Genomic DNA, 27,568 nt, shown 5'->3' on the forward strand with positions numbered 1-27,568 from the left:
TTGTTTGTTATTTCTTTTAAATGTCGCGATTCGTTCGAAATAATCATCCGCGGTCTATATAACACTTATATGTTTTGGCTAAGGATCATATAGCACATCCAATACCAGTTAAATATTTCTGTAAACAAATAACACAACAAATGGTGACATTTGGGACGAGGTTTACTTCTTATATACATGGCATACGAGGTTAGGCAGTATCGGAAGCATTACTATGTAAATAACTGTCACACATTCACCAATATCATACACCCAACACAACACATTCCACGCAAGTAGCACACGTATTTATCATACTAATGATGATGTTTTCTAATGTAAAGGTTCAGTTTCTAAACAGCTGCACGGTACGATATTGCTTTGGCTCTTTTTATTTTTACTGTATAAACAACAATGGGTTTTAGACAGAAGCTTTACTGTTATGATCACAATGATGGGATAAACAGAGCACAGTGACACAGCCAAGTAATAATCAGGCTCAGGACTGTATAGTCAAATAGATATACCAAAAGTAACATCAAACTCTATACAGCTCCATCATCAGGCTCAGGACTGTATAGTCAAATAGATATACCCAGAGTAGCATCAAACTCAATACAGTTCCATCATCATCAGGTTCAGGAATATATAGTCAAACAGCCATACCCAAAGTAGCATCAAACTCAATACGGTTCCATCATCATCTGGCTCAGGACTGTATAGTCAAACAGCCATATCAAAAGTAGCATCAAACTATATACAGTTCCATCATCATCAGGCTAAGGACGGTATAGTCAAACAGCCATACCGAAAGTGGCATCAAACTCAATACAGTTCCATCATCATCAGGCTTAGGACTGTATAGTCAAACAGTCATACCCAAAGTTGCATCAAACTCAATAGTTTTATCATCAAGACTTACAATAACCATATTTGTGTTTGTGTCACATTGTATAAATATTTATTCTACAAAAATAAATAAAACATTTTCATCCTAAATAAATAAGATCATCATATATACCAAGCACCTGTCTTTACATTTTTATGAGAACGCCTCTTCGCACTGCATATGTTCTTATAATGAACTATAAATATATATAGAAATCGACCAAAAAATGCCAAGGATTTCTATGTTTAATACACGGGTCTTTAGCACTTACTTACATGTACAAAGTCACTCTGACTCATTCACTATTCAATTACAATTCATTCACTTAACCATGACATGGTTGTCAGCCGATCACATCTTACATAAATGAACACATTTCGTCACATATTTTCCTGTTGTTATTTTTGAGCTGGTAATCAACAAACATCCATATGATATATAATGAACATAATCTGATAAAAATCTCTGATGGCACATTCTGGAGTCATGTCACTATTGTTAAAATATACAGGGAATACTTTCTCATCTAACTTTTTACTATATTCAAATAGCATATTCTCTTTCTCCCATGACGAATATTCAAAGGATAGCGCGACAAAAGCAGCCACCTACCTATCGAGTATTTTACAGATGAGCATGATAATGATCAAGAATATTGTCCAAGTACGAGTATTTATATTAATATTAGATATGGTGCTCAGTCACAATAACTTTTTGGATCACATGGGCACCACGACTATCATACGAGTGTCTCAATAGATCAGATGATGAGTATTTGTCTATACGTCAAACATTATGGTAATGCACGAGTTTAGGTTCTAACCTTGACAAAAATACCATTTAGTGTATCAGTAATCACACAGACATACATGCAGGATCTATATGATCTCAGATCATAATCAATGATATGCCTTATAATTCTAGATTAAAGAACACATAAAACACCTGCGAAAGTGTTTGCGATACCATCACATCAGTGATTTCTACACTAATACATCTAGGATTCCGTATACAGGTCGAGATAATTGGTCATACATCTGTTATCTTTTTCGTAGCCAGTAACGGTAGTGGTAGATCCAGGCTGTAGGAATCACTCACTGTAACGTTATCGATGTCTATATCATCGTACACATCTAGGTCTAGGTCACTGACGGGTTCCATGGCAAAGAAATCCTCGTCACTCATCATACCCGGACGATAGTTATCGTACTCGGACTCATACGCGACAGAACCGGAATCTAAATTAATAGCCGGATCACTTCGCGACATTTCACTGCTGCTGGCAAGAGATGAAATACTTAGACTCTCAAGTCCGAGCGCGTTCCTACCCGACAGAAACTGCTCTATTCTATTAGCGTACAAAAGGTTGTTCATAAAAGCTCGCTGTTTGGACTTTGGACTACCACACGCGGAGGACGCGGCAGAAGACGCGTAGTCCTCTCTGTCACTAGGTATGTAGTCTAGACTCCTGCAATGCCTTGGAGGCGCGTTCACATGACCACGACGCTTTACCTGAAAAGGGTTTATATTCCTGGTTGGAACCTTTTGTGAGGACTCCCCTAGTAACTGTAGCTGATTCGGTTTCCTAACAGGAGATGTCGAAGTTGCCGACTTTCGTTTTGAATTTCCCTGATGTCGCGATCCCTGTCTCACACCTCCTTCATTAGACCCCGTGCCGTTACCATGAGCTGGGGGTTTACCGATCAGGGCGTTTTTCACACAATTGGTTTGGTCATGTTTGTCCAAATCACTGTCCTTTGCGCGATCGTTGATTTTGAGTTTGTCGAGGTCGGACGATATTGGCCGTTCTGCCGCCAATTCTTGTAGTAACTGTGTTAAGGACGAAGACGCCGCACTACTAAGAACAGGGAATTTGGGAGTTGGTGGTCCACGTGGTATGCTACAAATAGTGTCACTTGACCGAGAAAAGTTTCTGTCTAAATGAGGCACCATGAAATCAGTATTGGCAAGAAACGCTCGAGTATAATGCTCGTAACCTCCTTCGGAAGGAAACGAGAGCTGTTTGACATACGCTGGTCTAGAAAGCTTGAGTTCTATCGGTTGAAGCAGAACAACAGATGAATGTTCACTCATTTGCTTAGAGCTTGTCGATTCCTTGTCATCGTCTGAATGAATAACAGGACACAGAAAATCCATATGTCTAAATGCAGGTTGTAACGATTTCGGCTTCAATCTGGGACTAGAGTTACTTCTCTTGACACTTGGGGGTTTTGATTCTAAACTTTGTCCATGTGCAGTGTCTGATGGTATTCGTCGTAAGGGGAGGGCGTTTCCTACATTTGGAGCAGTTTGTGTTGTCTCAGGACTAGGAAGAATGGACATCGTTCTGCCATCAATATTAGCTACTAGCGCAGAGGAGGAGGTAAGGGTTGATTGAGAGGAACTACTACTTGTTCGAGAACTCGATGACTTACGACGTGTCTCTTTCGCAAGTAGTTTTGGAGGCACAGGAGGTGGAGGGGGTGAACATGTAGGTGGAGATGTTCGACATTGTTGCGGTACGTATTCCAGCCGCGGCTTCTCCATCATGGCCGCCTTTGTTGGGGTGCCTGCCGGACTTAGGTGCGGTGAGGAAGTTGTTGTTGCCTTTTGTGGACTTAATGGTTCTCTATACGTCGCCGTGACAAACCTTTCTTCTGGGGGAGGTGATGGTGCTTTGAATTTGTCTAATGGCGATTGCTTCTGGACGGATTTAAGAGGAGGTCTGTTAGGTTTTGTTGGGTCTACAACTCTCCCTAACTCTTTCATTATATTCGACATTGCGAATCGAGTTTCTGCTGAGATTTCCTCCTCTTCGAGATCTTGCGGATTATATTCACTAGGCATGTATGAAGGGAAATGACTAGAATGGACACTTTGAACATTTCGTGGTTGGTGGCATGGAGCTGGTCGCAAAGCATTTTTCATTGGTGGGGCAAGACCAGAAAGTACTAGTGGTGTTGGTCGTATAATGGGAACGGTAGGGTTGACTACCTGGCATGGCTTTGACGTGGCAATGGGTTGATGCATCTCTCTACCTGACTCTTTTGAGGATTTTCTGATAGGTTGTACCTGTGCATATTGTGGTGGTGGCTGTATTCTGTTCTTCGAACTATTACTTTCAGCCGAATTGTGAGAAGACTGTGAAGCGTTAGACAGGTTGCTATGATTGCGACGAATATTAGGTGGTGCGAAATCACGAGATCCGTCGCTGTGAGCACCCATGTTAACAATGATACCCATACTATCAGTACTGACGTTATAGTCATCCTCGTATATATCGGACATCCCGCGGTTCTTATACCTCGGACTCATTTGTGACAGTTGTCCATTTGAGGACGTGGGCGACATTTGACCTACGGGGGCCGATGACCTATGGTTCAACCTTTTACTGCTGTTAGTACTGCGTGAAGAACTTGCAGGACTATTTTGTGTTTCTCCGAATCGTCCTCTAGATATATGCGTCGACTGGCCTATATTGCACTGTTCCAGTGACATATTGGCTCCATTTCCTTCCTTCAAGCCATCAAACATCGAATTGTGTATAGGTCGCATACTTGCAGATTTCTTATTAGCGAAGTGTACCACAGGCAGTTCGGGTGCGTCAAATCCTCCATATGTCGATTCTGTCTCGGTTTCGGAAATGTGACCAGTAAGGCATGTAGGTAATGCATGGTTTGTAGACTTGCGTGCAGTGTTTCGTGGGCTGTCGTTTGTATTAGTGTTACTGTATCTTTTTCTATTGAGACTGCCGGGTGGTGTTGGTAAACCCTTAGACGAATCGAGACTGTTCTGCCTTTCTCCAGGAACAACTGGATATCCAAGTCCGAGTCGCGTTTGGGACCTCAGCGATTCACTACGCGAAACGTCCCGTGGCTGTGTACTGTCCTGAGAGGACAAACTAAGACCACTCTGATTTCTAGCGACACCTGTGGTAACTTCCTGTTGGTGCCCATGTCCGCCGCTCAGTGTACTTCCGTTGAAAGACTCCTTGGAAGGGGGCCTACAGAGCAGCTGGTTTCCGGATGAAAAAGCTGGCGATGACGGACTAGGTAGTGCGCCGAGACCGCGTCGGCCCAGCAGAAAATATGTAACCATCTCCCCTTTTCCCTTGACCTTGATACGACCTCTGCACTTAAAGTCGTATTGGTGTTTTAAGACACCGTAAACATCCTCTGTTACCTATTCAGATAAAAAGAAAGGTGTGATAACATGTAGTCTTATCTAAAATGGTGCGTAAATATTGATATTGTAATTAGCAACTGGTGTGTCGCTGACCAGGTCTTTAATCAAAATTTAGACATATCAGATATTTCTTTAGTTTGATATAGTATTTTACTTAGACTTGTTCTTTGACACAGATAACCGGTTATACGGAATAACAAAAGGGTATACTATGCTATATCGTCATGAATAAATTAATTACAACACATTTCGGTGATGCAATTCATAAAATACGACAACAGTTGTGTTTTGATATATATATGGCACGTACTTGTATATAATTTGGTTTGCCTGTACTTTCCATACGACTGGCAACATTTACAGTATTCCCCCAGATATCGTATTGTGGCTTTCTGGCTCCAATCACTCCGGCTACTACCGGCCCGATGTTCATACCTGTAACAAACAGACACGTGCTATATTCCACAACAAAAAACGTTAACGTCCTTAGCTATGGCAAGAAAAAATAAACCATTTTGCGACTATATTCTAAAATTTATTTACATGGATATTCAGCTGACAAGGAGACAATCTTTTCGTACAAAATCCTATAACTTTCACCAATCTTTATATTAGGTGTTGTTTATTGTGTTTTAGCGGTCTGTGATATGCACCTTTGAACAAGTGTACGTGTAATCGTGGTTGGTATATTCTAGATAACTAAACGTGTATTTTAACGAAGTCTCTTATAAACAATATTAGGGAATCATATAAGGGTTGTACATAGATATATATTCAATGCGTCAAATCATCCATATGAAGCAGTCTACCTGTAACAGGTTTCTGTAGCATGGTAAGAGATTAATGCTTACCCACTTTCAGCATGAAGTTGTTATAGGAATTCTCATTGATGATCTTAAGCTTTTCCTTCATGATAAATATGAATTCTACCAGAAGGCCCAAATAGTGAATCATCGATACCTCACTGTCCGACTGTGGGGGAAAGGTAACATCAAAAATTATTATTACTATCGAAAAAAATTATCAAAATGGGAAAACATTACATGGATGCCCGCAGATTACCAGCAATGCCAATGTGGGCATCCCATTGAGGATGCCCATCACTTCTTCTTTACATGTAATAATTACGCTGACCAGAGAATTCAATTATTTCGAACATTAAACAACTTCATTCCTTTAGATCTGCAGCTACTACTACATGGAAGTCCAGATTTAACTATTGAAGATAACATTACAATATGTCAGAGCACTCAAGAGTATATAACTGAATGTAATAGGTTTTAACCCCCCTCCCTCCTCCTTTACGTTTCCTATTTATAATATGAACTATATGTAATAAAAAAATGTTTCTTAATATCCTTCCGATGCTGACGATCGAAGAGAAACGTAATTAAGAAAGCAACAGATTGACAGGAGAAAGATACCAAGGCACGGGATGTGATGAACTTTAAGTAAAGCAGCGAGACAAGAACAGCGATCAGTACAACTTCAGTCGTCAGCATCGGGAGTGATCACAAATACATACACTTCAATAAATTAAGTAATTATATACATTTATTTAAATAAACTCTCTCTTCCTCTCTCTCTCTCTCTCTCTCTCTTTCTCCCCCCTCTCTCTCTCTCTCTAAAATCTTGTAAATATGTAAATATGTATATTTTGCCATTTTTGTATTCTTTGTTATAAAATTGATTATAATTCTGTAGGGAGAGGGCTTCATATAAGTTGGAAAACTTGTGCCCAATCCCATTGTATATAAAAAATTACACAATAAAATATGTTTAAATCAAATGCCCGCCATCCACAGAAATATTATCTTTCTGTTCTGTGGTTTTGGTCCCCATCTTTGTTTCTATATGGTACACTGGTTGTAACATCAATATTACATAACTATTCCTTGACAGATAAGAAAATAAATTGGATCAAATGAAATGTTACAAAAACAGTTTAGAGTTATCCCCCTTCCTACCTGAATCATCATGTCCGGCATCAAGCCAACGGCCGCCATGTACGTACTGCCGATCGTCTTGATCTTGTCGATGCCTCGGAAGCGGGGCTCGTTAAGAGACTTTGTAATAGAATAAATAAAAGAAAATAATAAAACTATTGTTATACACAATGAATAACATATTTATTAGTTAATATTATATATATATTATCAAAATTTTTCGATGGTCTGATCAAATATTATTTTGTCTTCCTTGTTTCCAATTTGAACTTCATTTGCCTCTTTAGTTCCATTACAGGAAACCGATTATTTCTTAAAATTTCACATGATTTATAAATCTTTAAAATTTACCTCATCGAAGTCAACAATAATTTCGTTTAGAACTCTTAAGCATTCCATCCCTTGGTTGTTTGCAACGAGTTCAATGTAGAAGTCCGAAAAGTTTGGAATGGATGCAAAGAATACGCCAACCTTTGGGTACTGTTGGCTATACAACTCCTGAAACAAACCAACGTTTGTGATTACAGTCGACGTTACCCTGTGTAAAATTGCATTCTTCCGTCAGGAATATTATATTGTATGTAACGTCTCCTATATGTCATTATCAATTACTAGTATATATATATCATTAGTATAGATGGTCTGGTATTGGGGTTCTTCTTTGATCAAGAGAATATTTCTAGCTCTCGGCGATATCGGAATATTTTAAATTCAAATCATTCTTCCCCTAGCAACACCCGACTAATTATACACGCGAATATTTGTCCATATTACTATGGCTTGAAAAGTTGCAAAACTAGTTTCATTATCTTTAATTATATGTAATTACCATGTGACTTTTGGTCTGTGAGTCGATGAAATGAGCGGCTACGTGAGCTGGTAGTAGGTTACATAGTATTTGTCTATTGTTATCCTGTAACTCTGTCATCCCAATCTTCTCCTTTGTGGCCGTCGTCTTCCACAGGAAGTCAAGGCGGGCCGTCCACTCTTGCTGTCTCCCTTGGAGGTACAACATCACCATGAAGGCTACCAAGGCAACGATTCCGGTCACGTGGGTCGGAATCACAGCCCTGTAAACAGTACACCTTGTGTTATGTTATCTTTTCTAGAAAAATTAGTTTCCGTTGCTTTACTATATTACGAAAAGATTATGAATTTCTTAATGTTAAAAGTACTCTCAAAAAGTGTTAACAAAAGCAAACAAACTTCATTCAATGCAACCTTAACACAAATAATGTAAAGTATTTGTTTGATATTCTGGTAGATACAGTTGTTTGTTCTACATGCCTTGCAACAAGATATTGGCTAATAGAAGTTTACCAATAAAAATATTGAACTATCGAACAATAATTCACTAGTTATTGTAACTTCAGTTCATATCAAAAAGGGAGCATTGATTGTGCAGTTAACATCGAAATAAAGACTAAATAATTTTATTTTTTATTTGAAGTTTAAATGCTTTCATTTTTATATTTCATTTTGTACACCACCTACCTAGACTGTTGATCAAATCCATCAAACAGCCCACGATGTGTAAGCTCCATGGCTAGTATATACACGGCAGCCATGATTACCATTAAGATGAGTTTGATGAGAGCGGCCAATCTGAGGAATATGGAGACACACACGTAGCCGATTATGCAGCTATGGAAGATGTAAGGCGGTAAGGCACACGTCAGGTGGCCCTCGTCCAGCATCTGGATGAAGTTGACACTTATAAGCGTTCGGTATCCTATTGCGTCACGACAACAGAACTACAATATCAAAACAAAGTATTATTGGATGTACGTTTTAAGTACCAACTGCAAAATACAAAATCGAAATAGACTGTAATAATTTATAAAATATTTCCTTTTCCCACTGATATCATAGAATAGATTGATCGTTTAAATTTTGAAGTAAACCCAGGTTACATGTTATCATATTACTTACCACATTCACTTGCGATGTTGCATATACCAATACAATGGTTGTTATCATTGTGAAATGTCGTAGTCCCGAGGATTTTCTAATGTCAAACAATGTACACTGCAATGCAAAGTTATAATGAGATCAATGAGCCAAAAGATGTCGAGAAGACAATGGAAAAATACAAACGATCGTTATAATGTCAGCAGAGCTTTTAAAAACTAAAAAACACTATACATTTGATTATCTGCAAAATTGTTAGCCATCAAGTTGAATGCCAAATATCGAAACTTGATATTGAAAGAAAAGAGGAGGATAAACGGGACAAACTAGGCAAAACCTTGGCATACATGACATCTGTGGATCTATATGCTTACCCTAAGTTTTACGCTGAGAATAAGCATGAGGACTATGGCGATCCAGCAGAAGGAGGCCAGGAACAACATCAGCAACAGTAACGTCCTACGTAAAGTAAGCAACAAGTCGCACATAAATCACCATAGCAACATAACTTAGTTTCATTAACAACAGTGGTAACCTATATAGAAAAAATATAAGGTTTTAAAGTATATATAAATCAACAACACTAACTCCTAGTTACAGTGGACATCAAATTATCCTCACACATGCTTTGAATTCCTCTGCGACGTCAGAGACTGACTTTTATCTATGGTCAATTATCGTAAGTCAACTGTCAAATGAATATAATTTGTGTGATACAGTATTTGAAGTTAGTAAGATACACCCACCTAGGAAGTATGACGGTTTGGAGCCCGGCGGTACACATCAGCATCACCAGAGCACATATCATACTGCTACTGAAGGCACAGTCATTGCAGGACTGATACTGTGTGGAACAATAAAATGGGTAGCAAATTAGCGTAAGCTTTAATTCAAGCCCTTAAACAAATGGTATTGCAGTATGATACAGTATGAAAGCAATTTGAACAAAACTTTATCATTAAATGTGCTTCTTAAAAAAAAGTAATTTTATTGAACCTTCCAAAAAAGCTGTCTTTATCGTTATAGAAGTGCGTTCACTATGTCCCCAGACGATGAAATAACAGGACGTACCCTTTTCTCTTTAGACGACTCCTTGAATCTAAGAGTTATAAAACTGACATGATCTTTTTTTTCTTTATCGACACTGCGAGCCATCAGGGCTGTAGCTAGGTATTTATTGGCTCTGTCTTCCATTGCTGGCTTGTTGGAATGTCTGTTAAGTAACATATAATATAGCATTATCTTTGATTGGTCGGACTGGGTAATCGACATCTCGGGTATCATTTTCTACGTCAATTACCATGATTTTTCTTGAAACTTCTTTTAAAGACAAAAAACGCAGATTATCTCGTTAACTATCCAATACAAAAAAAATATCAAAAGAAACAGACGAAAATAATATTCAGCTATTTGGGAATGTTAACTGGTACTTGAAAAGATAATAAATAGCAACATTTTAAACTCAGAATCAGAGGCAATAACTGACTAGTACCTATTATCTAAGAGAAGCAAGAGACCATTCAAATAATAAACACAAAAATGGTAATTCTAAAACGAAAGATCAAATGTAGAGTGTGACATTTATAAAAAAAACCATCGAGACAAGAAACGTATTCTCAGGAAATTTTAAAATCCTTCAGTGTCCTTCATCAATGAAACCAACACTATATCACTTGCGGTCAACGTTACTAAAGGTAATGGCTATTTGTACTATGGCCGTCCACTCTCATAGAGTGATACCTACCTTTCCTTGATCGGTTTTCGGCGCTTGTCCGTTACAGAATATCCAAAGGGACTCTGTAAAATCAAATCATATATCATAGTTTGCTTATTATATACTGCTAACACTTACATACACTCAAGCTAAAACTCTTAATGAAAGAGAACAAAAAATAAATGACAAATTTATCAAGATTATCATTATCAAAGAACTGGCACTGACGGGCGTCGATTATCCTCTATTCCGAACAAAATGACAATATGTATTGAGATTAACTTTGTTTTCGATATATTTTTCAGCAGTTAAATATAAAAAGATGCAACGTTACTAATTTGTTCGGTTAATGAACAATATAACAGCACATTGTATCTGTTACCAATCAATGATGGAAATAATAATACAACACGATTGATGATGAAAATGTGCTCTGACATTTCCGTGTAAATGATAAACAGAAATACTCATTATTTGTATTAGTCAGCCTTTGTATACTTACAAATATACTACTTTTATGTTTGTATACTTACAAATTTACTTCTCTTATATTTGTATACTTACAAATATACTACTCTTTTGTTTCTTTCCGTCCTCGCTGGTCGGTGTGAGGACGTTAGAGAACGGGATCTCGGCGTTAAACCTAACAGACTGCATCAGTCGAACTACACAGTTGGACACGTTCCGGAAGGATAAACGCTTTGGTTTGATATTCTCCAGGCTTTTATCAAGGAACCGGTTCGCTGTCTATATAAGGAAAAGAACATTTACATTTATTCATATTCATGTCGGCAATAGTCTTCATTTTGTCATTATGCTGGCCTCTTCTTTTATAGCTTGTATTACCATAGACCGAATAATCCGTCTCTTAAAATGAGCTCATTTTCTTTTTGTTGTTGTTTAATGATACGCTGAGCGTATCAATAAACAACAACAAAAAGAAAAGTAGCCCATTTTAAGATATCAATAAACAACAACAAAAGAAAAGGGGCTCATTTTAAGAGACAGATTAATCGGGCTAGTATTACCAACACTGTATATTTGTATAAACAGTAGAAATATTAATACAAGTCCACAATTTAATAAACCACATACCCTTATAATTCATGCCGTTTTTTGCCAAAGTATTACTTTGATAACAATATGTGTTATAGCAATTATTGTAGATCTGCATACTACAGAACATGGTTGCTGAAGATCACATTGAACTCGTTTTTGATAAGTATGGTCCATGTGGTCTATTTACCGTGTTTTGGTCAGTAACGAGAGTGGTGTACCTACCCGTCGTGAATGGACCTCTTTGATGAGGTAGGTCTGAACCCCATGTTCCCGGAGGTACGGGTCACGATCTCCCCCGTTTCCTGGCTCCACCTCGTACTCATCATCCAGGTATCTTAGTGTCTCCTTAGTCAGGTGTACACGTCTGTAGGAGAGAGGTTAGCGTCTTATAGAGAGACAAAAGCTTACCATTATATTTACAACATCTGTTTGTCACGTATATATGAAATATTTAAATGTAAGGATCTTATAGAGGGACAAGAGCTTAGTATTATATATATAACATCTGTGTGTCACGTATATAGGAAACATTTAGTTGTTAGCGTCTTACAGAAGGAAGCAGGTGTCATTATTATATGCAAAATTGCTATAAGCAATTGTTGTAAAAATATCAAGGGCACGATTAAGCTTACATTAGAACATAAAAATAACAATGGTACACAATAGCAATCCCGAATTCTGGTAGTGAATGATAATGAAATGAGACAGTGTAAACATGGTTTTAAAAAATAAAATGGTTTGTACCAAAAATTCAATTGCTTTTATTGTGACATTATATTACAATACAGTGAACCATCATATATCACTTTTAAAACGTTTTGTGATGGTACCGAACCATATTGGCTCTGTTAGCAAGAGTCCATTTACCCATTCGTTGCAAAAAACCAATTCCATAACACTCTTTTATTTCAACACAAATGGTTAATTTTATTCGATGACGGTTTATTCTTTCTAATTGAATATAAACCTAAGGAGGAAACATTTCGACAATACGATACGTGAATAAAACTTTTCTTACAGTTTCAGTAAGGCGACATAATGTTAGACAGGTAGTCATTACATGTTTATTGTTTGTCGGAGAGATATCCTAACGACAGATATAGGTTTGTGGTTACACATCCACCACCATCACAAACTTGTGGTAACAGGGCAATACATAATGTCAAGTAGGATCTCATGCTATTTCAATGCTTTCCATATAACAGAAAAAGACCACATTGCGTTTTCTCATTTGTATCTAGTAGTAATAGCGTTTTTTTATTCTACCCAAAACTATTTTGTGTGAAGTTTGCTTTTTCTATATGCGTTGTCCATAGCTGACTTCACCAATTCAGAGTTTAGTTAAGCAGCTAGAATTCGTGTTCATATCTAAGTGAAAAATGTGAACTTTAATCAGCTAATTTGAGAAAATCTAACACGATATCAAATAGTCTTTCAATGAAGTTTGTTACATTGGAATAAAAAATAGCGTAGAGTTCCTCATAAACTTATGGCATCTACTTTTGATGGCGATTCCTTTGATACTTAGATAATATCATAACGGAACAGCTATCAATCACCTTTTGAGGTCCAAAAACCAAGACAATATATCAGCCTTTAAGATAAGATGATAACCAAAGCAGCGGTAATATTTATGTGAGGGGCCAAGTATGCATCAATTAATTGTTTGATGTAACCTACCCTGGGATGCCTCCAGATTCCATGTGATTCGCTAACGTGACGTCATTACTCCATACGTCATACTGCCATTTCTTCAATCCCAGAACTCCACACAACACTCTTCCGGTGTGAAGACCGACGCGCATGTTCAGCCGGGCATCACTTGTCTCGCACACAGAACTACAAAACAAAAAATAAAAATTCATCTTTATTAAGATAGACCACTGCTTTGTAATTTCAAAATGTATTTTGAAGACATAGGACAAGAAAAAATATTTATATTTCCAGAAATGGAAAATCTTTTTGGTAAGGTTACGAAATGGAAAGATAAACTGATTACGATAGATACTGGTTCTTTCTATTCGTGAACTTATCATACCGTAAAAGTCCTATTGAATGGGAAGTAGACTATGCGATAAAGAACAGGAGTTGGTCGGTGAAGTTAATAGTGTTCATCGTGGTGTCGTGCTAAGATGGATGGAACAAATCAACATCACAAGTTAAATCTATAATCCCTAAATTCAAACAAAGACCGTAAAATTTGTAACTGATGGGTAACAGACAGCGCTGTGAGACTAACCACGAATTATGTTATCTAACATACGTGTGTAGGCCTCCCCTAATAATAAATCTTTAAAACTATTTTGACAAGTATGGACAATCTATATCGATAATGATGTACCAGTGTATTGTGGAAATACATAAAGCTTAATTACTTAAATAGTACTTTCTACAAGTGAAACAGGGTCTTTGATGATAAGCAATAACATGTCACTCAGACGTAATATAATGTACTCAAAAAATTTTAAAAAAAAATGTTTGTATGGTTTTTCCTCTCCCGCGGTAGCCAAGACGAATGCCAATTTAGCACAAGTGTCTTCTAAACATCGACAAAGGCCTTTACATTGTTTCTGTGTTTAAGCTGCTGGTAACCTAATTTTGTGAGTAACTCATACTTTTCACTACAAGGGCATGTCAGTTGTACAATGATAAAAAACCGGATTGACTGCAAATACTGTTTTCACGTAAGTAACATCTGGAAATGCTTATCGCTCGGCAGGTAAAAATAGATAGCAGTTAAACGTTGGAAAGCAGAGATATACAACATACCATGACAAAGGGTATTTGTTTTACTATTAAACGATGTCTGACGATTCACCAGCCAACCTTTGTTACTTCAAACAGACTACGGCTGATAGGTATAACATCTGCTCGCCAGCATCGCGTCTTCGGTGGATTTTAGGTACTAGTGTTAATTATCAATTTCATCCAAATACATATACATCACTTTATATACCGACTGTAATAATTCGTCATTTGTGGGATCGTCCGGCATTAAAACAGATATCCTGGCTCGTCTCCAGAGAAATAGGATTCAGTAAAGTACATGACCCGAGAGAGAGTGATAGACCTACGTTATCCTCCCCCTTCTTCAGATGTTGCCGCCATGTTGGTTTTTTATTGCCATTTATCTGGCGGTGTAAAATTATCAGATTCTGTACTGACATTCCATCTTCCTTTATGTTACAGTTTTAGACGACAGAAACAACAATACTTCCGAAAGAAACTACACTAGATGTCAAGCTTCTTTTATCGTAACGTGTTTGAAGTAATAAAACCTACCAAGTTACAAGGAAATCGGAGGGGCGGAAAACGACATCAGTTATCTCTATAATGATTGCTGGGGTGTAAAGTGTGATGATAAATATATATTCGTTATTGGCTCAGATGTTTGTGGTGGTAACTGGCCGAGATATGCCGAATAAGGCGTCAAGGAAACAACTAGGACACTACATAACAAGTTGTTGGACCTTTTAATGATGAAGCGTAAAATATGGAATGGCTGACAGATGACTATATATGGGCACAACGGGTCACCGGGACAAGAAACTTAGGCGAGTTATAAAATTATACAATTAATGTCTTATATGTAGGGATGTCTACGCAGTCTCACAATACCTCGTGTCCCTACAAGGACTTCAACCCTCGTCCATCACACGCAGTAGACAGGATGAAGTACATCATATATGTCCATTATCTACATTATATTGACGACAATGCAGATGCGACTTTAGCTGTGTCAAGCCTCCCCATGCTTTGTATTCTACAGAGTGGTGTACGATTCAGTTCGATACAGTGTTAAGAATCACTTAATTTCTTAATAGTGTTTATTACAGACAAAAACAAAACAATAAATCACTGAACTAGCTCGGTTAGACTTATCGTACATGAACTACTCTATCACCGGTAATGATTGTCTTTGGAGTATTCTACCAAACAATGTGTACCTAAAACGTCCATTGATCACTCTATTAGATAAATATATGTGTACGGCAGCTCCCCGTAAGAGCGAAAACTAACAGAAATGTATGGTGTGAGCAAATGTTAGACGGAAATAGAAAGTCGTCATTCAAGTTTCTGTTCCCAGAAATGGCGCACATCACAGGGACTTTGTTGTTTTCCATCAATGACTAGCCTGGTGTCTACTTTCTGTTTTAGTCCCTGTTTCGAGTGGTACTTGACTTCTTCTAAGGAGGGGTAGATGGATCTCTTGAGAATAAACACCGCTATCAAAGGCGCGTGGGTTGTTGGCTTTGATTAGTTGGATAGGACAGCTTTGTTATAAATGTATCACTCTCGTTGTAGGAACTTCACTGAACCTTGTTTTCCACTACCTTCACTGATGCCTTGTTAAAATTCATGTCTCTTTGATGTTCCTGCTTACATGTCTTCTGAATCCCGTGAAAACGATCGATTTGCAACTTCCAAAAGACTGCATAACACACTTGTTGGACAAAACAAATGGAGGTCAACTTATACATTATATGCAGTGCTTTTTATAATGGGGACCAGCAGTGACATATTATACACGTTTTTCTTGCTTTTACAATACAGTATCTGAATAAGTTTTCTAGATGTTTGTCGTTCCAATATTTACTACGTTAGTATTGTTTGGTTGTTCTACAGGTCTTTGTCTCTAGTTAGAGATCGGGCCACCTCATGAAGGAAGACGAGGTTATATATATCACTTGTGAGTGTGACCATACACACATATCTATCATCCAGGAATGTACAAAATGAGATAAGACACATTAATGATATTTCTGAAGTGTTTTCGGTGGGATACATATCAGTGGGGCGGTATGTAGTATGCCATATCGATAATTAAGTCTTTAATGTGACCACCCTGACGAGGTCAGTGGTATAGGGGAGTGAGGAGGAACAGAGATTCACGTTTATACAGAGTGAGTAGTTGTTACCTGTTATCTCAGTATCGTTTTAATATACAAGTGGTATCTCCCGGCACAACTCTGTGAAAACCAGGATGACTTCCTAAATCATCACTCAATGTAAAGTGTTAGTCAAATAAGCTTAATTTGATAAGGAGCGAAGTAATCCCTGGATCCAAATGCAGGTTAATACGTTTCTAAATCACTGCATTTTTTATCAAACAATAGTAGTAAGAACCATATTTCTTTCTAAATTCCATACAAAATAATACAGAAATAGACACGGGTCCTCTGAGGGATGGTCATTTTTATTTATTACCACCACCCACAAAAGTGTAACGTCACAGTGATAATTAAATATTGATAATGGAACTACGAGAGAGGTATAAGAACCCAAATACTTTGGAAACAAATTGTAAAAACACACACAAAGGATTACTAGTAGCTATACAATGGCCAAGACTTTTACATCGATAAAGAGCATGAGACATATCGAAAGACAATAGGTCAAATGCCTGTTCCATGCATCAGTGGTATAAAGTCGAAATTTATTTTATAAAATTTCGTATCACAAATATGATATGAAGAGTGCAGCTGATTGATCAACTTACTGTATAGCGTCTATCATGTCCAGTCCCATGTTTACACAACATTTGGCGTGGTCAGCTCTGGGCTCCGGTAGGCCGCTAACACAATAGTAACAGTCTCCTAGGATCTTGATACGTATGTTGTGATTTTTCTACAAAATGAGAAAATGCATAATTTATTGAAGAAAATGTAAATTACAAAATCAGGTAATTGTTATGTATCATAGATTTGGAACAATAGAGCATAATCTTCCCGTCCGTACAAGCAAGGATCATCCGCTACCACACGTAATCTCCTCGGGAAGGTAAGGTATTGACAGACCTTTGTCTTGTTCTTTTGTGCCGATGTTAATTAGTGTGTGTGTGTGTATTAATCCTTATTTTATCGAGATATTTCGGAAATTTGACTTTCTGAATTGATGCTATAATCATATTTGTAATCTAATCAATTTTAAAACTCTTGTTTTCTATCTGAATAATTTCTTAGTATAGAGATCATTTAGTACATGTAAACAGCATGGGAAACATTAAAACATATAATTATTAAACACGTGAAGTTTTAATCAAATTATTATGTCCACAAATTAATTACCGTGGCTAAATAGTCGAAGCGTCCGAATAGTTCGTTGAGGATACGGACCAAGTCCTGGGCTGAGCAGTGCGACGATAGGCTTGTAAAGCCCACGATATCGGCGAACAGGATACTGTAACAAACACACATCAATACAAAAATAACCATTGCCTATGTGATAACAACATTCATATAATTTAAGACATTATTTAATTCAGTATTGCCTAATCCGATGGCAACTCTTCGTTATGTACCATAATGATGTTTTTCTACATTCTGTGAGGTTCACAATCTCACAATGTAATCAATTTTGAAATTTTCGTACACCTGGAGATTTGAATATACGACAGCCAGGTTGAAACTTAGAAGTTCTATTTCTGTAGTATTATCCATCACGGCATACCATGGGAACTTTTTTTCTTGAATCGAATACATTAATAATATCCCCATCTTATTCAAATAACATTCACCGTTATATCCATTGGTCGGCCAACATGTTTAACATAAGATTACTAGTCAAGTTTCATCAATGACACTCACATGAAGACACCACTTTAACTTACAATTTTCCTAAGCAAGGTATTACATGTGTTAGGGACAGTTCCTTAATTTCGGGAGTTTCGCTTTACTTTGTGAGTTTTTGTGGGGGATTAACGTTAAGATTTGCTAAAGGTTAGGAACTGGGGCTAAAAGTTATCCAATTATAACAACAAATGTGGAAGAAGCGACTGTTATTCCTAATGTACAATTGCGCGTGATTTTCAGTGCTCTTGTATCGTCCATGAAATAAATTTTAATATGTTTTTGGATACGTGTACCTGTTACCTAATTATGTACTATTTCGCAAAAAAAATTCTCGGAAACATACCTAACCGGCAATGATAATGACGATGCTATTTATATAACTGGCAATGATAATGAAGGTACTATTTTCTATCAATTATAATGACAGTGCTATTTATATAACTGGCAATGATATTGACGGTACTATTTCTATAACTGGCAATGATAATGACAGTACTATTTCTATAACTGGCAATGATAATGACAGTGCTATTTCTATAACTGGCAATGATATATTGACGGTACTATTACTATAACTGGCAATGATAATGACAGTACAATATAATTCTATAACTGGTAATGATACTGACAGTGCTATTTCTATAACTGGCAATGATAATGAAGGTACTATTTCTATAACTGGCAAAGATTTAATGAAGGTACAATTTCTATAATAGCAATGATAATGACAGTACTATTTCTATAACAGGCAATGATAATGACAGTGCTATTTATATTTCTGGCGACAATATTGATGGTACTATTTCTGTAACTGACAATAGTTATGACAGTGCTATTTATATTTCAGGCAATGATATTGACGGTACTATTTCTGTAACTGACAATGTTATTGACAGTGCTATTTATATTTCAGGCAATTCTGTACCTGGCAATGATAATGACGGTACTATTTCTGTAACTGACAATAGTTATGACAGTGCTATTTATATTTCAGGCAATGATAATGACGGTACTATTTCTGTAACTGACAATAATTATGACAGTGCTATTTATATTTCAGGCAATGATAATGACGGTACTATTTCTGTAACTGACAATAATTATGACAGTGCTATTTATATTTCAGGCAATGATAATGACGGTACTATTTCTGTAACTGACAATAGTTATGACAGTGCTATTTATATTTCAGGCAATGATAATGACGGTATTATTTCTGTAACTACCAGTAATTATGACAGTACTATTTCTGTAACTGACAATAGTTATGACAGTGCTATTTATATTTCAGGCAATGATAATGACGGTATTATTTCTGTAACTACCAATAATTATGACAGTGCTATTTCTGTAACTGACAATAATTATGACAGTGCTATTTATATTAAGGCGGTACCTGACGTTGTTATGTCGCTGTATGTAGATTTGATGGAATTGCGTCATCTGAGGATTTTGGGTAATATTCTTTTTAACTTCAACAGCTATATGTTCTGGAAGGACACTGAGAAGCAACTTTTCCTGCAATTGAAAAAAAAAACAGTCTATACCATCAATTTCAGAACTTTTCAATTCTTAAAAACAATTCCTTTATTATCCAATTATCTTTAAATTCATCAACCTCTTGGGGTTTTTATTATTATATTTTGCCTTTTATATGTTTCCATTATTGAAATCGACAAGAAGTGTCATGAAATAATGTACTTGAGCGGATCCGTACTCTAATCTTAATGTTTATGTGACGACGTTGCCCTCTCTATAATAACGAGGAGTGCATTATTTAGATGGAAACCTTATTACGCCGCCTTATTTAGTTGACAGGGACGAGGAAAAAACATTTTTTTATTATAATCCTCTTGACATGTTACTGATGTGATCTTAACGAGTCGTTCTACTATGTCAGGACAACATGGATGGTCAATCCTAACGGTCCAGTTAAAACACTGTGTACTAATTGGAGTATTATGTGTTAGATATTATATAAATATGTTTATGATGATGAGGTAACGCTCGTCGTCTTTTAATCGATATAAACTAATCGGCTTGCTCATTGTTTATAGGGACAATCTCGTGTCTTCCTGTCAGATTACTGTACGTCACTTATCGTTGTAGTGTAGGAAGCGATTAGGATCCCTAGATTGAGTTTCCTGTAATACAGCATGCAAACTCTCAGAACCTGATTTATGGAATAATCTGTTCCTAATAAAAAGCAAGAAAGCTCAAAATAAATCATATGACGTAAATGCCATACCTTGGTAACCTATCTCTTACGATGCTGAGCTCAGCGAAGACTTCCTTAGGTGATGGTTCGTCAATTTGACGTTGTTTTGGTGTCATCAATATCGACTGACGAGATTCATCAAATCAGACATACCATATTTTCCTACCTCGTCGTTTTATCTCTGTCTTAATTGTCTTAATTAGCATATATTAACATAATGTCCGCTGTTACACCATGTACCAGTAATCAAATTAAGAAATGATGTGACGTCTCGGCTATGTAAATAAATAACGCTTCATTCCTTTTTGGATAAAGCTAAAATTGTGTAAAATCATACCGCCTAAGGACGGCCTTACAGTATACAATAGGCTGTAATTGCAGTACGTATGAGTATTGTATGAAGTGGAACTCTTTTTATAGTGTTATTTCACCGCGTATGCCTTCGCAGACACCGCACAAGCACTTCATCCGGTCACATTATACTGACAACGGGCGAACCAGTCGTCCCACTCCCTTTATGCCGAGATCTAGGCAGGAGCAAAAACTATTACTTCATTATGGTGCGTCTTGGTCAGGGGACAGAGCCTTCTTTTCAGGGGCGAGTGCCAAAGGTGAAGCCAAAGGTCAAAGGTGAAGCCAAAGGTCAAAGGTGAAGCCAAAGCAGTCGTTGGCAAGAAGAAAGTCAGTTAGAACGAATAGAAAATATCCTAAATTTAGTCGACATATTATGCTATTCGTGCATATTTTTCTTTATATTCCTGTCTTAGTAGAAATCATGCAGGTGAGAGAGATATTTGTTTTCTAACTGTGGTTAGAGTAACACATTATTAGTATTATTATTATTAACACATCTTTTGATCCAACTTTTCTCTTTCTTGCCTTTCAGTTTGAAGATATGTGGTAATATTATATATCAAAAATAATCGGTTATCAGTGGGGAATATTTGTAAGATGGAGGATAATAACATTCTAATTACCAGTTTCTCGTTTTCGTCCTCGATGTCCTGCCGGGCCGCTATACAATTCCGTGTGTCCACAAAAGTCTTCCGCTGGGAGCGCTGCGTCACATTATGGATAAATATCCCGGCTACATTGACACAAAGGAACAGGATTCCGTTAGCTACCAGCTGTAACGAAAATATAGGTTAATTTACAAAATTATACATTAAAAGCATCTTGATTTATCAATATATTATAATATAATAAATTAGGTACTGCTAAAGGATATGCTTCAGCGATGACCATAATTTAATGTTTTTCCCGTCATACATTTGGTGTCAAAATTATTTCACTAATGGTATTTTTTGTATGTCGTTTGTATAGCAATAATATTAGGTACGAATGTGCGAATTAACTACGGCGTATATATACTTGTCCAGAATAATTGGAGTTAACCTTTTTACAGTGACATGTTCAATCGGTGAATACAGCAAAGTAAACTGGCGATATCAGTAGAACTTAATAAACTATATCGCTCAGTCGAATCATAAACAAATCAAAGTAACAAACTGAGTCTTGACAGTTGATTTTCATCTCATAATATCAAATGCCTAATCATATGGCTACACCTTCACAGCCTACCCAGGTATTTGGATAGTGGCCTTTGGTCAATGTGCACGTGTGGAAGCATCAAATATGTCCGACGTATTAATGTTAAAATAATTAGTAATTTCATGGTAAAAGACAATACTTCGTAATTCATAGATATAACGGAAAGCAAAAATCAATTATATATATCGTTTTATGGCTATATGGTTTTTGTTTTAATTGCCGAAATATTATCATTTTATGTTGTTTACAAAGCACGAGAACATTTTATACATCTACTACACTGCATGCTAAAGAACATGTTTCAGGAAATCTAATCCGACTGACTGCCTATCAGCTAATGCAAATAAAGAATGATCTTGTTGAAAAAACTATTGTCGCTTCAGTTAAACTAATTGATTTTAGAGAAGAAATCTGACAAGCATTATAATGGTGTGTCCCTTTATGGGTTGCAATAAACAAATTATATCGACAATATCATTAAGACAATTTGCAACGTTACACCAAACAAGAGGACTGTTAGAGTGATCTGTGTCGAATCGCAAGAGACAATGACATTAATCTGTGGTAACGTCCGGACCGAGTTACACGTCATTTGCTAAGACGTGGCATTTAGAATAACAGACGCATGCTTAATTACAATGCATTTCTGCATGTTTGGCTTCCAACTTCTGTGTTGAAGCTGCAACATCACGAATTGTGACGCGTTGTCAGGTTACGCTAATGGAACAGTAGCTACGACGTTGTGACAAACGTGGCTCAACATCAAAACAAAACAATAAATCAAAGAGTTATTAATCAAAATGAAATATGAATGAAACAAAACAAACAAATAATTACAAAAACTCCCTAAAGAAACTCTTAAGCAAACCATGAGGTTTCACATGAGTACGTGTTTATTATTATACCACAGACAAAAATAAAGAGCATCAGTTGACTTCGTAAAACGTGAAGTGTGGAATACAATGCACAACATGGCTTCCCTTCTACACCCGTCCTCTCTGAACCCGTTCTGCCCGAAGATATGTTAGGTCATCTACAAATTATCTAGGAATCCTTAGCAACTATAGTCTAGGTACTGTTTCTGCACGATAAAGAATTACATTAACTGGCTTTGCAATTGTGTCGAGGAATGAGAAACATGGAATAATGGCTGACGGCGACCACTCATTATCAGTGTCAACATTGACCAGCGAAATGTCTGTAGTTCTCCGTTATCAAATTCTACACTATTTGCAAAAGGAGAAAATGAAGGAATCAAATCTCTATTAAGACGTCAGAGCCTATCCACAGTAGGGAATAACGGCCTCTTTGGGTTCGCTAACTCTATTTCAGTCGTCTGCCATTAGGGACGCTGGCAACTTCATTTGATCAATGTCCTGGCCAAATACAACTTGATTTCCAGCTAGAATTATATCTAAAATCAGTTTCATTTGAATCTGTAATCAAGTTTTATTGTATAGCTTCATGTAAAGCAAAGGGATTCTGAATAAAAATAAACATGCATAAAAATATTTATTTCGGATGTTGCATCAGCAGGATTTTAATGGATTAAGGAATGACAATGATTTCCTAGATTACATTAAACAATTGATATCATACAAAACATTAAGTTCTTTGTTTTGTCTACAAACGACAGATGTGTTGCTTCCAACAGTCATATTTTATAAATTGTTTCCTGACATTTAACAGACGAGCTAAATTGAGTAATTGAACTATAACCTGAAGGTCATGTTACAAATGTAACATAGTTTCCTCAAATAAACCTACCAAATATGTTCACCCGTTACTTGTAAATCAACAAATTGCACTTTATAATTTAAATTCAGTTAAAGGGCTGTTATAGCGGCTTAGGTCCTTCATCCGCCTTCACATGACATTTGTGACCATAATGGACACAGTTAGAAGTTAAAATACACTCAATACTTATTGTAAAGTCTTAGCTGTGTTTCAGAATTTGTCCACTTGTACATGAAACTGCAAAGTATTAAATATACTTGATTCTTGTTTAATAAAATATTTTTGTCGCTGACGGTTTTTTTAATACCAGACGAAAACTGATACCATACCTGTTTTACTTCACAGCTGGGCTCCTGTACAGCCCTTAACAGGAGATAATATACCAGTGAAGGGGTAGGTACATTAAGTGATTCCATGTTTAATTTTCTGATATAGTGTCCTCGTTAGCAACATTCCTCTAGCATGTAAGATAAAAAGCATCTACTTTGAGATCGTGAGATTCTGCAGAACCACACAGAAAATATCGACATAGCTGTTGATTAGAAAACTTTTGTAGTTTAATCGCGCTAACATATGAACACACTTTAGCATTTAATACCTGGGAATACCTGGGTGTGCCGCGTAACATTATTACAACAAAAGGATGTTCGGCGTGTGTTGTTTATCTACCTCAATTCCCTATTGTTCTGGGATCATCCAAAACCACCAAACAAATAATGAACGTGCTCATTACGCACGTGCATTCCACTGGAAGTTTTATCGCGTTGCAGTAATCACGAGCAACAGACAAAGCCTTTTATTCTATTACCTGCTTTTCACTGTAATGTTGATGAAAGTGATTTTCGACGTAACAAGATAGCGAATTACCGGTAACCAGTGAGAACTATGGAGTGTCATTAAAGATAGACAGGGATAGACGAAGCTAGCATTATCGATGCGCAGAATTAATTATATAAATAAATAACGAGGTAAGGATTTACTATAAGTAAATACACTATGGAAAAAATATACTTTCTTAACGTAATATGTATGCTGATGGGCCACTTTAATGTGTATCCAAAACAAAACAACAATGCAGACAAATAGGATCCATTCGTTATACGGTAAACAACAAATAAGGGATCGACCGGAGGTATCTATTTCTAGATTGGAACACTGGTACATAAGAGGGCAATACAAATTCAGACTTATTATACCCGAGTGGTGAGGGGAAGGTCTGGTCCCGATCCCCATTACGAACACAACACAAGTGCTGTTCAGCATTACTTAGAATTAAGTACCGATGTAAGTGAAGGGAAAATAAAACTTGTACATTTTACTCGTGCTTCCAGGTACAATTACATAGAGTGAATATGCTTCCATTACATTATTGAAATGAGATAGTACGTTGTTTTTTTTTGTTTGTTTGTTGTTGTTTTTTTAATATTTTTGTTGTCCTTAATATTGTGTCTCTTTTTATCCTTGATATCCAGTCAAACATTGATCGTTTTGAATGTATCGTAGACAGCTTATCTTTCTCTTGTAGATCCCGCAGTCTGATGTTATAAGATATTGACACCCATCAGATCTGAAGTTACCTGGTATCCAGATAAGGTCGGTCACGATTCAAAGCAGTGGTTGCTATATTTGATGTATATAGAGTTGTGGATGTTGGCCATGGGATCTTGAACTCAATATGTGGAAATGTTTTATCTATAGTTGAGGTTGTCATTATGGTATCATTTTATGTTAACATTCTTATTTTATTTCAGTCTTACTTGGTACCCGATATATAAATGAGATACTGTCTGATTTTGAATGCTAGCTAGCTAGCTCACAGCTAGATTGATGTACATCTCTATCTTTACGTTTACTTGCACATCGACAACTTAACTTTTGCGCTCTTTTTTCTGAAGGTAAAACCTGCTCGACCTAGATACGTAGTTCTAAATGTGTTCACAGGTTTATTTTCATTCCGGACTAAAATACACACCGTCTGGTAAATGTATCTGCCGGAAGAGGTTAACTGCGGGTGAAATATGACTTTTAATCATTTAATAAATAGAACATTATCCCACCAAGGTCGCGGGCCAAGTGTGCTATGTTTCTAAATCGTCAAAAATGCACGTGCGAGCATTTATCAATCCATAATACTGTCTGGCTTTTGTAAGTAGAGAAAGGATCTCTGTAACCGGCTGACAAAGGGCCATGTTCTGACACTTATTCCTCCTATCGCATGGAGCTGAATGTGAAAATGCCAAATTTTGAAATTAAGAAGATACTTGGAGACAAAAGAACCAAGTCTTCTTTCAGTACGTTTTGACCTAGATATTTCGTTGCTCTTCTATCCAATCTTTCTCCCAAATATGTTTAAAAGGATCCGAGATTTAAGGAGATGTAGATTGTGGTTAAGTTACTGAAAGCATTACCATCAATGGGTGACAGATTGTGGACGAAATTAGATGTTGTCACGGTATCTAATACACAAGAATCACAAGTCGTCACCACTTGCACCAACGAACATGACGTCAATCAGATATAACATCAAATCTAACGATTACTGATGGATTTACAGAACCATACAGCTTGTTTGCATGTTAAAAAATGTTTACAACAGATATTGCATTTACAACTCATGACTTTTAAATTTTTGGACAATAGAATCATGTATGCTTGTTCCGTCAAACCATTTTGAATTGGTCGTAAGTTGTTACTGAAGTATTGAATTGCATCTGTTGTTTAATGGATGAAAGGGTCCTTAGCTACACTAGCAATTACTACAGTAAGACTATTTCATGTCATAAATCTTTACGTTTAAACTAATAAAACTGGCATTAAATATGACCGCATTAAGGATCTACTCCGGTGAAAAGTAAATTTTCTGATGACTAACTTTTTTTCTAATATAGATTTTTGGAAATAGGAATTCAAACTTAAGTTAAACATAAAATAAAAATAATATGGTGATGTGCTTGTTTTTGCACTTTTATGAATCAAAGAGAGCTATTTCACGTAAGTTGTGATTTTACCGGAATTTCACTGTTTTCAGTACACACACGACAAACTAAAGCAATGTTTTGCAAAACAGTTGTCTAATAAGTATGATATTCGCAAAATTGACAAAACCAAAGCTTTCTTTAAGAAAACAATAATATCACACTTTCAATCAAATATTTTTGCTCAGAACAGATGCTACCCCTACCCCCTAAATTTTAAGGATGAAAATACCGTTTTTCCCATTTTTTTTCAGTTTCAACACTTCACATCACGTCTAATGACTAACTTTTCCTAAACATTTGTAGTTCAAAAGAAACTGAGTTGCTGTTTCTAAATCTAACTTTATAACAGGAGTTAGTGTGCTTGATTTTCGTCCCGATACAAAATTTGTTATTTTTCAGCATTTTTTCCAGAAAAAGTCAAATCACTTAATCTTCACTAAAATGTAAAATTCTAAAACCAGTAGATTATGATTCCAATACTTAAATGCTTATTATTTTCATCTCAGTGAAACTAAGATTTACAGCAAAAATTAACTTGATTTAACTAAAATTATTATAACATCGGCAATTAAGTAAAATTATTGATGTAAAAAAGTGTGAAATTTCACCTTTACAAAGTATTTCGAATTTGCATATAACAGAGTTATCTGCACTTGCGGGTAGGTATTGATTGTGACGTCATGTGTTTAAGAGCGTAACGTCATACGTTTCGGAGAAAACAACGTTAACGTAAATTGCACTCACAAAATAATGACGTAAAAGTTGATACCTACCCGTAAGGGAGCTAACTCTGTAATATGCAAAGACGGAATAAGAAATGCACCTTTTC

At 36.5% G+C, this 27,568-nt stretch overlaps 1 protein-coding gene across 4 annotated transcripts in view; it reads right to left on the bottom strand.

The window, feature by feature from the left end:
- Window positions 1–144: 144 nt before the first annotated feature.
- Window positions 145–27,568, bottom strand: part of LOC138315028 (uncharacterized) — a 60,776-nt gene continuing 33,352 nt past the window's right edge. For all 4 annotated transcript variants that reach the window (XM_069255749.1, XM_069255751.1, XM_069255752.1 and 1 more), the window contains 19 exons: window positions 21,451–21,600; window positions 19,652–19,773; window positions 17,752–17,863; window positions 17,184–17,311; window positions 13,364–13,522; window positions 11,906–12,047; window positions 11,189–11,371; window positions 10,655–10,707; window positions 9,982–10,123; window positions 9,657–9,754; window positions 9,285–9,369; window positions 8,932–9,027; window positions 8,494–8,753; window positions 7,829–8,069; window positions 7,351–7,497; window positions 7,021–7,119; window positions 5,905–6,025; window positions 5,364–5,488; window positions 145–5,050 (listed from right to left, as the gene is read on the bottom strand). In XM_069255749.1, the coding sequence (XP_069111850.1) occupies window positions 1,898–5,050; window positions 5,364–5,488; window positions 5,905–6,025; window positions 7,021–7,119; window positions 7,351–7,497; window positions 7,829–8,069; window positions 8,494–8,753; window positions 8,932–9,027; window positions 9,285–9,369; window positions 9,657–9,754; window positions 9,982–10,123; window positions 10,655–10,707; window positions 11,189–11,371; window positions 11,906–12,047; window positions 13,364–13,522; window positions 17,184–17,311; window positions 17,752–17,863; window positions 19,652–19,773; window positions 21,451–21,600 (5,616 nt within the window). In that variant the 3' untranslated portion in view covers window positions 145–1,897. The remainder of the gene's footprint in view (window positions 5,051–5,363; window positions 5,489–5,904; window positions 6,026–7,020; window positions 7,120–7,350; window positions 7,498–7,828; window positions 8,070–8,493; window positions 8,754–8,931; window positions 9,028–9,284; window positions 9,370–9,656; window positions 9,755–9,981; window positions 10,124–10,654; window positions 10,708–11,188; window positions 11,372–11,905; window positions 12,048–13,363; window positions 13,523–17,183; window positions 17,312–17,751; window positions 17,864–19,651; window positions 19,774–21,450; window positions 21,601–27,568) is intronic.

This window comes from Argopecten irradians, chromosome 2 (assembly GCF_041381155.1).
Source record: "Argopecten irradians isolate NY chromosome 2, Ai_NY, whole genome shotgun sequence".
Lineage (NCBI taxonomy): Eukaryota > Metazoa > Mollusca > Bivalvia > Pectinida > Pectinidae > Argopecten > Argopecten irradians.